This window comes from Opisthocomus hoazin, chromosome 2, assembly GCF_030867145.1.
Source record: "Opisthocomus hoazin isolate bOpiHoa1 chromosome 2, bOpiHoa1.hap1, whole genome shotgun sequence".
NCBI lineage: Eukaryota > Metazoa > Chordata > Aves > Opisthocomiformes > Opisthocomidae > Opisthocomus > Opisthocomus hoazin.
In genome coordinates this window covers 49016466-49032299 of record NC_134415.1, presented here as the reverse complement: position 1 = coordinate 49032299, position 15834 = coordinate 49016466, and the positions used below count along the sequence as shown (strand labels likewise).

Here is a 15834-nt window from a genome sequence, read left to right as displayed (position 1 = left end):
AAGGGTACGCAATGCAGCCATTTACAGCCTGAACCTTTTATTAAGGTGGAACTTGCAATCAAAACTTTTAGAAAGGGACTAAGCCCCTGCTGAACTGCATTAAATGAGTGCCTGGAAGTAACTGGTGTCATGCAAGTAGTTGTTGTTATGGGATCTTCTCAAACGCTTTATGTGTACAATAAATTATACTTGGCTGACTCATATCAAAATGAAGCTTTAGCATTTGATTCCAGTTAATTCTTTTCACTGCTCTTGGGTTGGCTTATTGATTCTGATCATAGTATTCCTGTTTCCAATTGTCCTGTCCCTTTCCCTACAAAAATGCAAAATTCTATTTATGAGGTTTTTTTATTAACTAGTGCTTTACAAGGCCTTTTTTTACTTTGAAATCTGCATTCTTTAATAATGTTTAGTACTACTATTATCAGTGCTATCACAAAAATTAATGACTGTAGGCTTTTCAGATTTTTGTGTAGTTCATATATGCGTGTTAGACTTTGAACATTTTGTATCAGTTTTCCATTATTGAGTAATTTTAGGTTTTGTAACATGGAGATCTGGCTAGGTCTGAGAAAGAAAGCACCAACATATTTTGTTATTTACCCTCATATGCCTCAAGCATGAAGAAATCCAGACAAAAAAAGCAATAATTGTGGCACAAACTTCTGCCTAGAGTCCTTCCAGACTTCCTAGAGGAGACAGGCTAGAAATTCTATTTGAAACAAATTTTCATAGTAAGATAGGCCATTTAATTGGGCCACACTACTTATTACACCTTCGCTGAGCAAATAGTTACAGACAGGTAGAGACTGTTGAGGAAGCAGGATAAATGGTAGCCATCCAGGCTGCATTACTGTGATGTCAAAAATCTATTTCCTACTAAAAAATACCACTGGAAACTTTTTCTACGTTTCCCTGTTTGTTACCCATAGCTGTATTTTAGTATTTCAGCCTCTGAAGTGTAGACCGAGTAAAAGCTACTACGCATGACATGGAAATGACTAAGAGGCATCTCTTAGGGCATGCCTCTAACGTTTTTCTATGGCACATCTAATTCAGTTGTATAATTAATGCTGTAATTATTTCAATTATATATTTTATTAGCTTGGAAAATAACTTAATGTGTTGATATTTAAATAAGCACTTTTATTTGTCTAGTCTTTATTTATTAATGCAGTTTTAAAAATGGGTTTTGCTTTTCTTTAGAATTTCAAAGTTTAGAATTTGGCAACTCAAGAGGAGTACAGGGGTCTCGTTAGGTCGTGCAGAGAGGAAATTAGAAAGGCAAAAGCCCAAGTAGAACTCAGGTTGGCCACTGTTGTAAGGGACAAAATATGTTTTTACAAATACATGAACAACAAAAAGAGGGCAAAGGAGACTCTCCATTCATTACTGGATGTGGGGGGCAGTATTGCCACCAAGGATGAGGAAAAGGCTGAGGTACTTAATGCCTTCTTTGCCTCAATCTTTAGTAGTGAGATAGGTTATTCCCAGGGTAGTCAGCCCCCAGTGTTGGAAGATAGCGAAAGAGAGCAGAATAAACCTCCCATAATCCAGGAGAATCATAGAATCATAGGTTGGAAAAGACCTCTAAGATCATCAAGTCCACTCATCCGCCCAACAACCCCTGACACAACTTGAGGCCATTGCCTCTTGTCCTATCGCAAGTTAGTTGGGAGAAGAGACCGACACCTGCCTCACTACAACCACCTTTCAGGTAGTTGTAGAGAGCAGTAAGGTCCGCCCTCAGCCTCCTCTTCTCCAGACTAAACAGCCCTAGCTCCCTCAGCCATTCCTCATAGGACTTGTTCTCTAGACCCCTCACCAGCATCGTTGCTCTTCTCTGGAGACGCTCCAGCAACTCAATGTCTTTCTTGTAGTGAGGAGCCCAAAACTGAACACAGTACTTGAGGTGTGGCCTCACCAGTGCCAAGGACAGGGGCGCAATCACCTCCCTGCTCCTGCTGGCCACACTATTCCTGATACAAGCCAGGATGCTGTTGGCCTTCCTGGCCACCTGGGCAACACTGCTAGCTCCTGTCCAGCCGGCTGTTGACCAACACCCAGGGGTCCTTTTCCACCAGGCAGCTTTCCAGCCGCTCCTCCCCAAGCCTGTAGCATTGCATGGGGTGGTTGTGACCCAAGTGCAGGACCTGGCATTTGGCCTTGTTGAAGCTCATACAGCTGGCCTCGGCCCATCGATCCATCCTGTCCAGATCCCTCTGCAGAGCCTTCCTACCCTCGAGCAGAATGACACTCCCACCCAACTTGGTGTCATCTGCAAGCTTACTGAGGGAGCACTCTGAAAAACTTTTCTGTCTGAAAAATTTCTTTACTGCATGAGTGGTCAGACATTGGAATAGGCTGCCCAGAGAGTTGGCTGAGTCACCATCCCTGGCGTTCAAAAAACGTGTAAATGTGGCACTTTGTGACATGGTTTAGCAGGCGTGGTGTTGTTGAGTTGACAGTTTAATCTGATGATCTTAGAGGTTTTTTCCAACCTTAACGTTCTATGATTCTGCTGGAAAACTGAATCTGAATAGAGGATAGCTGCGTGGTCAGCTGAGGAACAGAGCTGGGTGATCCAGTGCACCATGGAGAAGAAAATGTTGCACTGAAATCTGAACATGGGTCTCCTGTTAGTAGGAAGAAGTTTCTTTCTTTCATTTTTGGTTGGTGCAAGAGGATATGCAGTAATTACTGAGATACCGTGCAATATGATAATGCAGAACTTCATTGCTTTAAAGCCTTCTTTACACCAGTCGAGCACACCAGTTTTTCAGGTGACTTAGCAGATGGTTTTGGAACAGGCGTGTCTGTTAGCATTTGAAGACCGAGGTTTTGTATGGTGTATATAGCAGTCATCGTCTTCTGGCTGCTCTTTTCATGTGCGTGTTTTTAATAACACAGGAGATGTTGCAGTCAAGGTTGTCATTCAAGAGCAGCCTGTATTATCCTTGCAACTAACTACAATGACATCCCATCTCTAGCAAGCAGATTGATACATGCTGGTTTTAGATACTAAGCTAACAATTTTTTATGATAGCTTTGAAAACAGTCAGAAACAACTGATGTGAAATAGATGTGGGTGCATGAAAACATTGCTGCAGAACTGGACTTTTTTTCTTCCTGGAATCGTGCTCTGAGAAGGAACAAACCTTTGTAACACTCCCTTGGTAGCAAGAGTCTATCCTGCACTGCCATGCATCACAGCTCAAAAATTACGTTGTGTACCTCATTTGTAAGAGAGTTTTGAAATACTGAGGTTTTATGGTTTAAATATTTAGTCCCTGTTAGCTAGGCTATATGGGTAAATGGGAATTGCTGCTACTAGGATGGTGGTAAGAGGCTGGGGCTTATCTTGTAACATTCTGTTTTGCAGTTCCTGAGAGCCATGTAATTGACTTTACTGGGCTTTGAATCAGAGTACTTCAAATTAAGAACAAACCACTTAGCTGACTTGCAGAGTCAAACTTCTGAAGCAGGTTTCCCCAAGCTGCTGCTCTGTTTCTGGATGAAGGGATTTGGAGGCAAGCCCAAGTACTGCAAATATATCCCATAGCAATAAACAAATATTGTTCCCAACAATTAAAAAATGAAATAAAAATTAATTCACTTGATAATTGACTTGGCAAGCAACCTAGTGAGTGGAAACATGACTGTGGATTATTATGATATGTTTTATTTAGTATACTCTGGTCTCATTTTTCTTTCAGGGAGAAAGACCTTAATGCAAAGTTTATTATTTCAATGGAGGAAAACAAAACGACAATCACAAACTTAAAGGTGAGTAAACACAGTTTAAAAGAGGAAGTCCTAACTGAACAGCTTCCAGCATATGATTGGACAAAACAGTGGTGCTCACTGCACTGTGGAGAACAGCCCTTAGTTTTTTAAAATACAGTGTTGAATTAGTCCTTAGGGGAAACAGGTTAAAGTGTTAACTTGCTGCACTGTGGTTTTCTGAAAGCCACTACAGACTGTATCTCATAGGTTTTTCTAAGGTTTATCTCTCTGGTCATTACTTAGCTGGAAGATGAAGGCCAACAATAGAAGAGAGGTAAATGTCTGGTAGCTATTAAACCTTTGCTTCATCTGTAGAAGTGTTCAGGCATTCCCATGAAAATGAGCGAAACTCAAAGTACCCATCACTTGCTATAGTATTTTCATGATGTTTTTTAACATTTATCTCAGCAAGAGAAATCTTGCACAGCAAATAGGTTTTTGCAGGATGGTTTCCAATGAAAAATACATGAAAAGGAATTTCAGTATGTAGTTTGTTTAGATGGATTCAGATAGCGGTGAGTATTGCTGAAGTATAGTGCTAACTGTCATGTCTTGAGCCTGATGATAGCCTTAGGTACCAGGTAGGTAACACCGTTTTATTTACGACTCCACATTGAAATGCTGTTCGCAGTGCAGAAGTCTCTTTGCCTCCTATTAATTATATGTGTAGGATAATCCCTTATTATAATCTGAATTTCATATACAGGACTGATTTAAGTGAGTGTAAGTATTGTGACAAAAATGTGGTGCAGTGTTAGGAGCAATAAGCTAAAATCCAAATAATTGCTGCTGTGCTGTCTTGTAACCTGACAATCCTTGCTGAAGGGTATATCTGTTGCTGTTTTCTTCATTGTTGTTGGAACAATAGGCCAACCTGTTGTTATAAATTTCTAAAAGTGAATAGCCTTATGTTAATCTTGCATTCTGATTATTTGTTGTAAAATGGTAAAATGTTTTTAATTACTTCATCAGTATGTATTGTACCAGCTGTGTGTCTTTTTTTTTTTTTTTTTTTAATAGGTACCAGAGGGTGGTACTGGAGACACAGGGCGAGAAAGAACTAAGACATTTACCTATGATTTTTCCTATTTCTCAGCAGACAGTAAAAGTCCCAACTTTGTTTGCCAAGAAATGGTAGGATTTCTGGATGTTAATAATTGATTTTTTTCCTTTCCCTTTTATTTGGCTTGAAAGCATTCTTTGAAACCACTTTCCAGTGAAAGTGCTTCTTGTGTAATTTAGAAATTCCCTAGGTACCTGAGAATGTGATTTTTTTTTTTTTTTTTAAATATCTAATATTATGTGCTGTGTTTTCTAATGCAGGTGGCTAAATGCTTTCTTTCTAGTTCTCTTATCTGATTTGTCTTGTAAGATCAAGTTAGCAAACTATTCTGAGCACTAAATTTCTTTTTGAAAAGCTTTTTTGAAAAAAAAATCACTTTTGAGAAGCAAGCATATATCTTTAATTCACTTACACAGAAACATTCTTCTTATGTGGTTGAAGTGGGGGTTTTCTCTCCAAAAGTCTTGGTACACATTGAAGAAGATTATTCCTTCCCCTCCCTGGAGTATTCAGCTTAGGAAAGGACAAAACTGCCTTTCTTCCTGCATGCTCAGAACAGGAAATCAGACTCAGAGCTACAGGCATTATTTAGATGCACAGACAGACCCTCCCTGACCTCACATTTCATGTGAACATTGAACCTTTTTGCTATTCCACATTCCCAAATAAATTTCTTAAGTAAAATTCAGGTGTTTTGTGATTGCTGTCTTCTCTTTTGGTTTTGTGGGACTTGGGATGCCATAAGCTCAGAGTGAGAGTATGTTTTTCCCCTTCAAATAATGCAAGGGTTTGCCAAATACCCTGTAATCCAGTTGGAGAAGTATCTTTTTGGTATGTACCTCATCTATTCTGTAACCCTCATAATCAGGGATACTGATATGGCTAATTCTAAAAAGCCTCAGAATTAAAACTAATAATAAGAAACAGTAAGTTGAAGCCAATTTGAAGTATTTATGACAAGGACAAGCTTTGCCATTATATATAATGACTGTAATTATTTGATAGGGAATTTATACTTGAAATTTCTGTTTAGCCATCTGTGTAAGCAGTAGGTCCTCTTTTTTTTCTGAAAGCTTTTTTCTTTATTTCACTGAGTTAGCTAGTGTTTAGTCCAAACTTTTGATCATGTATGTCCTTAAACTTTCTGGATTGCTTTTTTTGGTGATGTTCTTTGAAGTAACACATTTTTTGCTATATTCTCTGAAATAGCAAGAATTATATGTTTATTTGGGCGTTGCTGTAGAAACACCGTAATTACTTTAGCACTGTTGCAAATTCAAGAGGTAGTGTATTTGAGGGCAATAATTTGAACCTTAGTTTCTAGTGGATGTTTTTAAGCAGGTGGTTCAGGCCATATGGCTTTACTAAAACTTTAGCAAATTGTTGAAGTTGAGTATGCAGATGATTATTTATTTATTTTGTTTGAAGCAACTTTGATCATGTATTGTTCTGCTCCAATTCTAACCGAAGCTTGAGATTTTTGGTTGTGGTTCTGCAGACGTGGCAAATGATTGTCTTAAGTTTGCTCATATAAATCTATTAGAGTCTCAGTTTAATATTACTTAGTTTCATGAAAATACATATAATTCTCAGTGATGACTGAGTACATTGTTCTCAGTTCTTCCTGATACAGATAAGAACATCTCCATAAAACAGTATTAATGATGTATCAATGTGTTTTTGTAAAAGTCTTCAAAATCTACTACAAAAGTAGTTACAGAAATTCTTCATAAGCACTAATTGTGGCTTAGGTTTATGGATATTTAATTCTTGGATCCTTTATGTAGCTGTTTTCTTACCTGACTTCAGATACTTCTGGAAAGCTACGGTAGACAAGAACTCATTAGAAGAATACCAGGAAGACAGTCCATTGTGGTGTTAGGCTGTTGCTGTTACAGTGCAGTTTTTTTTTTCCAGAATCAGCATGTGCTGTGAAATAACAAAGTTAATTCTTGTTAAAACAGACACTTGCAAAGGAAACATGAATGAATGTAAACGGATATCCAAGTTGTATCCTGTGTTGATGTCCAATTTCCACATATAAATGATAAATTAAGTTTTTCTTATTTTAAGTTTTTCCTTACTTAAAACTCAGGTTGAGGTAAGATCAGTATAACTTACCTGTGTCAGGAGCTTACGGGTGGGGAGAAAAAAAAAAATCAACAAAAATGCCCATATAGGAATTTTCTGCAGCAGCCTTGAGGTGTGAGCTTTATGGTTCATAGTAATAGGATGCTAACAATAAATCTGAAACATGGCTTAGATGTCCATCTTCAATATTCTGCTATTACAGTATGCCCCACAACCGCAGACTGCTTCCTTCATCCTTACTGGCAAGAAAGCTAACTTCTCTTGCTCAAACACAAAAATATTTGTGTCAAGTGTTGTTTTAATTACAGTGTGCACAGCACATTGAAAAGAAAAGGAGTTTTCAAACTATGGGAGTGCGATTTCTAAACAAATGCTGCACAAGCTATTGTTTCACTTGTGTTATTCATTTCATATTTACTTGGAAGACTTTGTAGTTAAGCTTTTATCAAGTTGCTGCAGAACTTCCAGTTCACTGCACCAGTGGCATAGAAGAAGGATGTCTTTCACATTCATCTTGCCATGGAACAAAACTGATCTTGATTGTTGGGAATGCAGTTGCCTAGTGCACTTTGTTCATGATTGTTATATTTTTCCTTTTGAAAGGCCGAAAAATAATAAATGGAAGTCTGTCTAATACTGCGTGCCCCATTAATATGCCTTGTAGATGCAAAATATGCTTTAGTATTCAAAAATTAGAGCAGGAGTGGCAACTTACCATCAAGCTACTTAGTTTATATTCATGGAAGAGAAACAAGTAGAATTTTGATGAGTTTACTGCCCTTTTGTGGTAAAGCAGTGTCCCAGTCATTTGGTTCTGACAAAGTCCCATCCTAACGATGACTTCTAACGTGTGTGTTAAGCCTCTGTGTTCAGACACCGACTGTAACTGCCCTGTGTACTACCTCAAATCACTTTGCAAGATATATATGAATTTTTAAAAGGAAAAGTGCAGTCAAAACAGTAGTGTGTAAAGACTTGGTCCAGATGGTGAGGAAAACTTGCACACAGGGAAAGGGAAAAGAGAGGGAAAGAAAGTAAAGGAACAGTTACTCAGAAGGGAGAATTCAACTGAGATGCTTCTTTTCAAATGATATATGAAAGGGAAATTGTCTTTTTGCTGATCTTTATACTCTTCCTCTTTGATAAGTGTAACTGATTACAGCATTGTAAATCTTTTGCTCAAGAGAAGGTCAGGTTAAGTATTCCAAAGGTATACTTGCAGCTGAGCATTAATGATTAAAGAAATGACCCAACACTCCTCCAGAGAGGAGTAGCGTGATTACACTGTGTGTGTGCCATTTGCTGTTAATAATAACTTGTACACCTTGGTTAATTTAAATCACATACACTACGGACTAACATATACTGCAGACTAGTAGCCAAATTATGTGAAGCATCTATGAAATTTTTTAAAATCATGTCTGAATTGAGAGACCCAGATTAATGTTTTAATTTAGATAAATTCTGCATGAAGTGTTACTTGCCCAGTGGGTGTGTGGATGGAAATGGGGGGGTAATGATAATGAAAGGTCAGGAATCTGAGAGGGATACTGGAGCCGGTATTGCAGACGAAGATGGTGCAGGCATCTGGTGAGAGCTGGGTGAGAACAGACTCCCATATTATGCGCGTGGAGGAGGGATTGTTACTAGTTTCTAAATGTTGAGGGCAAGAGAGAAGGGGCTAGCTGAAAGAGGGTAGTTTACCATATAGAAAACATGTTTCCAGGTTTGCCAGCCTAAAAAGTAATGGTATGTGAAAGCCCGTTAGAGAGGAAATATGGAGAAAATAATGGGCCATTTTCTTACACTTGGTTAAAGCAAAAAAACCAAACCAAACAAACAAAACCCTCCAAAAACACAAACCAAGAAACTGACAGGACCACTGAAACATTTCCTTTTGAGAAGAGGCTGGGGGTTTGCAGAACATACAGTGTTGACAGAGATGCAAAAGTGAGGAGGTATTAATGATGAGAAGTAGTGAAGGAAGTATTTGAGATTAGCTAAAAGAAATTGGAGCCATAGAAAGAAGGGAGCATTTTTTTGTACTTCTGCACATCAAGTAGATCTCTGACAGAAAAGGAAGTGGAAAATATACTATTCAGTGCTATAAACTAAATACAGCAGTACACTTTAGTATTTTATTTGAAGTACTAATTTCCTGTCCTATAGTAAATATCATTGGTTGATACCAGTAGCTTATATTGTGGTAGTTTATTGTTTAATATTTGCCATGCTGGACTGATAACTGATTACAGCTTTTTTTCCCCGAAGCTTCAGTTGTCTGAGAAAACTTTCTTTGTATTTAGGTTTTCAAAAATCTTGGTACAGATGTGCTTAAATCTGCTTTTGAAGGATATAATGCTTGTGTGTTTGCATATGGACAGACTGGATCTGGGAAGTCCTACACCATGATGGGAAATGCGGTATGTTGTATTTTGCAAATGTGCATTTTTATTCTGTAGCAATGCATTGAAATTATGTTATTGCAAGAGCATGTTTTTATGGAATTATTATTGCTGATCCTGTCTGTATGCCACTGACTCTTCATGTATCATATCTTCTAGCAGTAATCGGAGGTTTTAGAAGCTGTTTCTTTTATAGGTAGATATTTACAGTGGGAAGAAGTGTCTTTAAGTGATACTCTGTTACGTTGGATAAAAAGCAAAAGTTTTTCTTCAGTAACAAAACCAAAAACTTCAAATGTTACCAGTGATTTTCTATGTCCATCTTGAGACAAAAAAGAAGATACTGATTTTGATAACACGAATGATGAGCTCTGTCTGAAGAGCTGTCTGTTTTTTAGACCCCTTTTGAAGGGTCAGAAGATTATAATAGCTCCTTCACCCCTGTTTAGCGAAGGCTATCAAGTGAGGAGTAGAAACTGAGGATGAGAGTCACTAAATGTAAATTTCAGCAAACCATTATGAAATGATAGAATAAATTAAGGATTAAGTCCTGTTGAGCACTACAGTGAAGACCCTGGAAGAGGGAAGCCTGGTAGGAGGGGCATTTGGCTGTTCATGAGTGGAGGACAGAAGTAGTTTCCTGCAATTGTTTCTGTCACTGCCCAAGGACAGAAAGAACCCACTAAACTGTTGGGAAAGGGCCAACTGACAATGCCTGTTTGCAAGGCAGCCTCTACAGGTTTCATTGTCCTATAATCCTTGGGGAAAAAAAATACAGCATGTCTTCTCCCCGCAGAATTGAAAAGGGGAATATTGCCACTTGTCTTTCCTTAGATCACTCTTTTGAAATGTAGTAAGATTGGCCACTTTGGACTTCCTTTAGCTTAGGACAGTAAATTAGCTGTAAATCTTTTGCTTTCAGTTGTCAGGGAATAAGTAGCTTTGTATTTAACTTCAATATGGTGCGCAGCGTAGACTTTTGTAACCAGAAAAGATCTTGCGACCTAGATGTGGATTTGTATTTCAGAAATTTATGAAAGTGACATTTTTATGAGATTGCCTCACTATATATAGTGACCGTAATCATCAAGATATTTTGCAAATGAATAGGTGCTGAAGTTTGTTTGACACTATTCAATAATAAAGGTCTAATCTTCTTGCCATGATGCATAAATACTTCAATCTGGCTTTTATACTCACAGAGTGAGTATAAAATATACTCAGCCGCCAAGTTAAATGCTTGAAAATTGATGGCCCTGTCAGACTACAGTGCTATAAGAAAACCTGAATTGGAATTAAATTTTCTTTTTTCCTTACTTCTCCTTAAAAAGTATGAATTCTATTCTTGTTTTGCTTTCAGTATCGGCTGTTCTTGGCTGTTGAAGGCTGCTTCTGCAATATTGTGTGCAGCAATCATTTAAAGAAATATGCAGACCAGTTAGAGCAGAGATACTGAAATGATCAGGGATCTATAAAATATGATCTAACAGGGAAGTCAGACTTCTGTAGGCAGAGAAAGGAAGACTGTGAAGGAACAAAAGTCTTCCAAGGCAGGAATGGCTGCTGCAGAAAGGAAGAGAATAATTTGTTCCCTGTGTCCAAGATAGATGGGTAAGAAACAGTACATTTAAATTGCAGTAAGGTGTTCTCAGGTTAGGTATCAAGAAGGAAAACAGGCTGTTAATGAGAAAATTCAGCTCTGGAGTGAAGTACCTGGTTTGGTTCTACAGATTTCCATGACTGGAAACTCTGTAACCCAGAAAAAAACCTGCCAAGTTTATAGTTGATTCTGCCCTGGAGCTGTAGGGAGTGAAAAGGGAGGAAATTTTTAAATGCAGTTTCTGATAAAGACAGTGCATTCTGTAAGATGTATATTATATTGATGGAAAATGCTGGGATCTGTGTGTTCTTCCTTCCTCATCACTATATTGCTGTGGTTGAAGTTACTCAATTAGAGCTAATATTTCCTATTTTAAGAATTTCCTTGCAAATGCTAAATTATGTAAGATACTAATGACTGGCCTAAAACTTTGTGAGGGATCTTTCATGGTTTTTTTTCCTTAAGCTTTAATTAAAATTGTTCAGATGTTTCCAAGCATGAGGCGAAAGAAGAGTGCTCCTTTTTCCTCTTCCTGTGTTAAATAAAAAAAAAAAAAGAGTAACAAAGGAAAAAGTGTACGGGAAATTCCAATATTCAACCTGGAAACTCTATCTGGAGTGGAGATTGATACATATAGAGAAAGGTTGCTCCTCTGTTACCAAAGGCAACTGTCTCAAAAAAAGCCTGATTAAATTGCAAGTTTGTCCCTTTATCCAGGGTTTTGGGATTTTTTTGGTTTTTTTGAACCAAGGTGCAGTCAGGTGAAGGGCCAGGTATGGTAGAAGAAGAGAATAGATTATTATTTCAAAGAACGAAACCTGGTTTAAGAAGGACAGAGAGGCTGTGATTAAGAGTATGAAGAAGCTAAAAAAGGGCAAAATGGAAGGACAGACTATGATTAGAAAAGAAAAAAAGAGACTGGGTGGTGAATTAAGAATTATATCTGGGCAAAGAAAAGAAGATGAGGACCTCCGAGATGGCACCTGGAACTGCTGGGAAAAATGCAGTGAGAAGCTGAAGAATGAGAACAGAAGAGGCCAGTACAGGAGCAGACTGGAGTGCACCTGGGAAGGAACAACCCCATGCACCAGTACAGGCTTGGGGTGGACCTGCTGGAGAGCAGCTCTGCGGAGAGGGACCTGGGTGTCCTAGTGGATGACAGGTTAACCATGAGCCAGCAGTGTGCCCTGGTTGCCAAGAAGGCCAATGGTATCCTGGGGTGCATTAAGAGGAGTGTGGCGAGTAGGTCGAGGGAGGTTCTCCTTCCCCTCTACTCTGCCCTGGTGAGGCCCCATCTGGAGAACTGCATCCAGTTCTGGGCTCCCCACTTCAAGAAAGATGAGGAGCTACTGGAGAGAGTCCAGCGGAAGGATACAAGGGTGATGAGGGGACTGGAGCATCTCTCCTGTGAGGAATGGCTGAGGGAGCTGGGCTTGTTTAGCCTGAGGAAGAGAAGGCTGAGAGGGGACCTTAGAAATGCCTATAAATATCTTAAGGGTGGGTGTCAGGTGGATGGGGCCAGACTCTTTTCAGTGGTGCCCAGTGACAGGACAAGGGGCAATGGGCACAAACTGAAGCATAGGAAGTTCCATCTGAACGTGAGGAAGAATTTCTTCCCTCTGAGGGTGACAGAGCACTGGAACAGGCTGCCCAGGGAGGTTGTGGAGTCTCCTTCTCTGGAGATATTCAAGACCCGCCTGGACAAGGTCCTGTGCAGCCTGCTGTAGGTGACCCTGCTTCAGCAGGAGGGTTGGACTAGATGACCCACACAGGTCCCTTCCAACCCCTACCATTCTGTGATTCTGGGCTTGAGCAAAAAGGATCAGATTTTATGTGGAGGTCCGAGTAGAAGAGAAATCTTTGCCTGTGGAGCACTTGCCCTGCTGGAGTCTGGTGCAGAGTAGTCCACTGTCTTAGTGTTTTCCTGCTGCCAGGTATCTGTAGAATCGCACCAGGCAAACTTGCTTGAGTGCCTGGGCTATGCTCATGTTGGATGTTTAGTCTGGTTTGTCCTGAGTTGCCTCCTGCTTAATTACAAGGCTGCTAGCTCTAAGCAACTACATTTCTTGCATCAGTGGTGCATAGAATTAGAACTAGTTTATCGCATCAAATCTCCTATGCGTTTTTGGACTGGAGGCAAATTGTAGCTGACAGACTGTTTTGTAAGCTACTTATGAGTTTGGAGCTCTGAGCCCAAAACTCGTCTGTATGTATATGTCCTCTCCCTTTGTTCCCTGGAGCCACGTTCGCTCGTTTCAGCTCTGAGAACTGCTGTCTTCCTGAAGCGGTGAAGAGGAGGTGTAGTCAGCAGGTAGTTGATTATCTGCCTAATCAGACTCTGTGGGAATGGGGCAGCTGCGAGCAAGCATCCCCTTGTCAGCTGAGGCTGGAGCTGCATGGTATGCTCCTGCTCCTCACTGCTGCTGGGGAAATCCCTGGCTTTGACTTACTTCCTTGCTGCTTGGCTAGAAAGGGATCTTCCTGGAGCAAAGGGAAGAGGAGAGCTGCATGCTAAGTCTCTGGATATCTCAGCAGCGTTAGCTGCTGCCTCAGTCTGATGCGTGTTTGACATCGGTGGTGGAGCAGCAGCGTTACTAGGATGGGGCTCAATTCTCAAGTGCCTGCTTAACCGGGAAGATGACATCCTACTGCTGCTGGCTGCTGTGTTAGCTGAAGTGTCAAGGACCATGTAATGGGTAGTTGTAGTCCTGCTAGTAAACCAAGTAGTGTGTAGGGATCTATGAGACGGAATGTGTTTTTTCAGTTTGCTTTATTAAACCAACCAAGCACTTTATGCATAAAAGCTCTTTAACTGCAGAGTCGAGCATTCAGAAGTTAAGTACCAAATTTAATTTGGCTGCATTGTGGGATACAGTGAATGTAGTTTTAATTTTGTTATTGCATGCTAATTTATCCAGAGGACCTGCTGCATCTTTCATGACAGGAAGGACTGTGAGCTGCGTTTTGGGGGTTTGAATGAGAATGGCTCATGGATGCATATATATGGCTTTTGTCCCATTCTCTGCAGATGTTGTCAAGTCCATAGTGAAATGAGATAGAAGTAGTTGAGGAAAGACAGTATCGAGATAAAGTAGGTCCACTAAAGTGGAGTCCCTCAGGGGTCCGTACTGGGACTGGTGCTGTTCAATATATTTATCAATGACATGAACCGCGACATCGAGTGTACCCTCAGCAAGTTTGCAGATGACACCAAGCTGAGTGGTATGGTTGATACACCAGAAGGACGGGATGCCATCCAGAGGGACCTGGACAAGCTGGAGAGGTGGGCCTGTGTGAACCTCATGAGGTTCAGCAAGGCCAAGTGCAAGGTCCTACACCTGGGTCGGGGTAATCCCCGGTATCAATACAGGCTGGGGCGTGAAAGGATCGAGAGCAGCCCTGCTGAGAGGGACTTGGGGGTACTGATAGACGAAAGGCTGGACATGAGCTGGCAATGTGCGCTGGCAGCCCAGAGGGCCAACCGTGTCCTGGGCTGCATCAAGAGAAGCGTGGCCAGCAGGTCGAGAGAGGTGATTCTGCCCCTCTACTCTGCTCTGGTGAGACCTCACCTGGAGTACTGCATTCGGCTCTGGAGCCCTCAGCACAAGAAGGACATGGAACTGTTGGAGCGGGTCCAAAGGAGGGCTATAAAAATGATCCGAGGGCTGGAGCACCTCTCCTATGAGGACAGGCTGAGAGAGTTGGGCTTGTTCAGCCTGGAGAAGAGAAGGCTGCGGGGAGACCCGATTGCAGCCTTTCAGTACTTAAAGGGAGCCTATAGGAAAGATGGGGACAATCTTTTTAGTAGAAACAACAGTGACAGGACGAGGGGTAATGGTTTTAAACTAAAACAGGGTAGGTTTAGGCTGGATATAAGGAAGAAATTCTTTACAGTGAGGGTTGTGAAACACTGGAACGGGTTGCCCAGAGAGGCAGTGGAGGCCCCATCCCTGGAAACATTCAAGACCAGGTTGGACAGGGCTCTGAGCAACCTGATCTAGTTAGCAGTGTCCCTGCTCGCTGCAGGGGGGTTGGACTAGATGACCTCTAGGGGTCCCTTCCGACCCAAAGCTTTCTATGATTCTATGATTGTATGATTCTGTGTTGCTCTGAGGAGCAAGTTTATTCCTTAAACAGTGGAGATTGTTCTAGCTAAAAGAGAGAGGCAAAATGTGTCCCAATAGCAAAGATTTTGAGCTCGTATATATGTTCCAACACACCCGTGAGGGTCAAAGTGGCTAGGTGACTGCAGTTAAATAAAGGACGAGAGAGTATTTGCTGAGAAGCTTTGAATTTTTTTTTTCCCCTTTCTCTGGATGTTGGAACTCTCAAGTAGTGATCCTGGGTTTTAATTTTCAAAATATATTGTGCATGTATATTTAGCCTTGGAAATAAGAATTGTTTTTATTGCAGGGTGATGCAGGTTTAATACCTAGAATTTGTGAAGGATTGTTCAGCAAAATAAGTGAAAAAACAAAGCGGAATGAGGCATCCTTTCGAACAGAAGTCAGGTAGGTCTTGGCGTGTTAATAGTTTGCTGGTTATCAAACTTATTTCAGTTACAACCACCCCATTTCACTTTATTTCTGAGAAAAGCTTGTGTTTTTCAAACAACTTAGCATTCTTGGCCTCAGTCCTATAATTGATTTTTCTTGGCAGTTGTAGTCAAAATGCACAATACTTCTGACATCAGTCCAACAGCTGTGCATTTTGCTTTATTTAAATGGTAATGAAAATGGCCTTGCTGCTGGACATCATCTTCCTTATTTTTACCTTTTATTTCAGGCTGACATTAGCAGATCTTGATCCTTGCTAATGTCTGCTTCCTTTCTACTTACTTCTCTCTATTTTGGCTATTTATCTTTACGATATAAGTATGCTGTAGTCAT

The 15834-nt window shown here is 40.4% G+C and overlaps 1 protein-coding gene across 5 annotated transcripts in view; it reads left to right on the top strand.

The window, feature by feature from the left end:
• LOC104334297 (kinesin-like protein KIF16B) overlaps window positions 1-15834 on the top strand; it is a 156337-nt gene that overhangs the window by 14446 nt on the left and 126057 nt on the right. For all 5 annotated transcript variants that reach the window (XM_075413515.1, XM_075413513.1, XM_075413514.1 and 2 more), the window contains exons 2-5: window positions 3717-3786; window positions 4807-4920; window positions 9247-9363; window positions 15359-15456. In XM_075413515.1, coding sequence (XP_075269630.1) covers window positions 3717-3786; window positions 4807-4920; window positions 9247-9363; window positions 15359-15456 — 399 coding nt within the window. The remainder of the gene's footprint in view (window positions 1-3716; window positions 3787-4806; window positions 4921-9246; window positions 9364-15358; window positions 15457-15834) is intronic.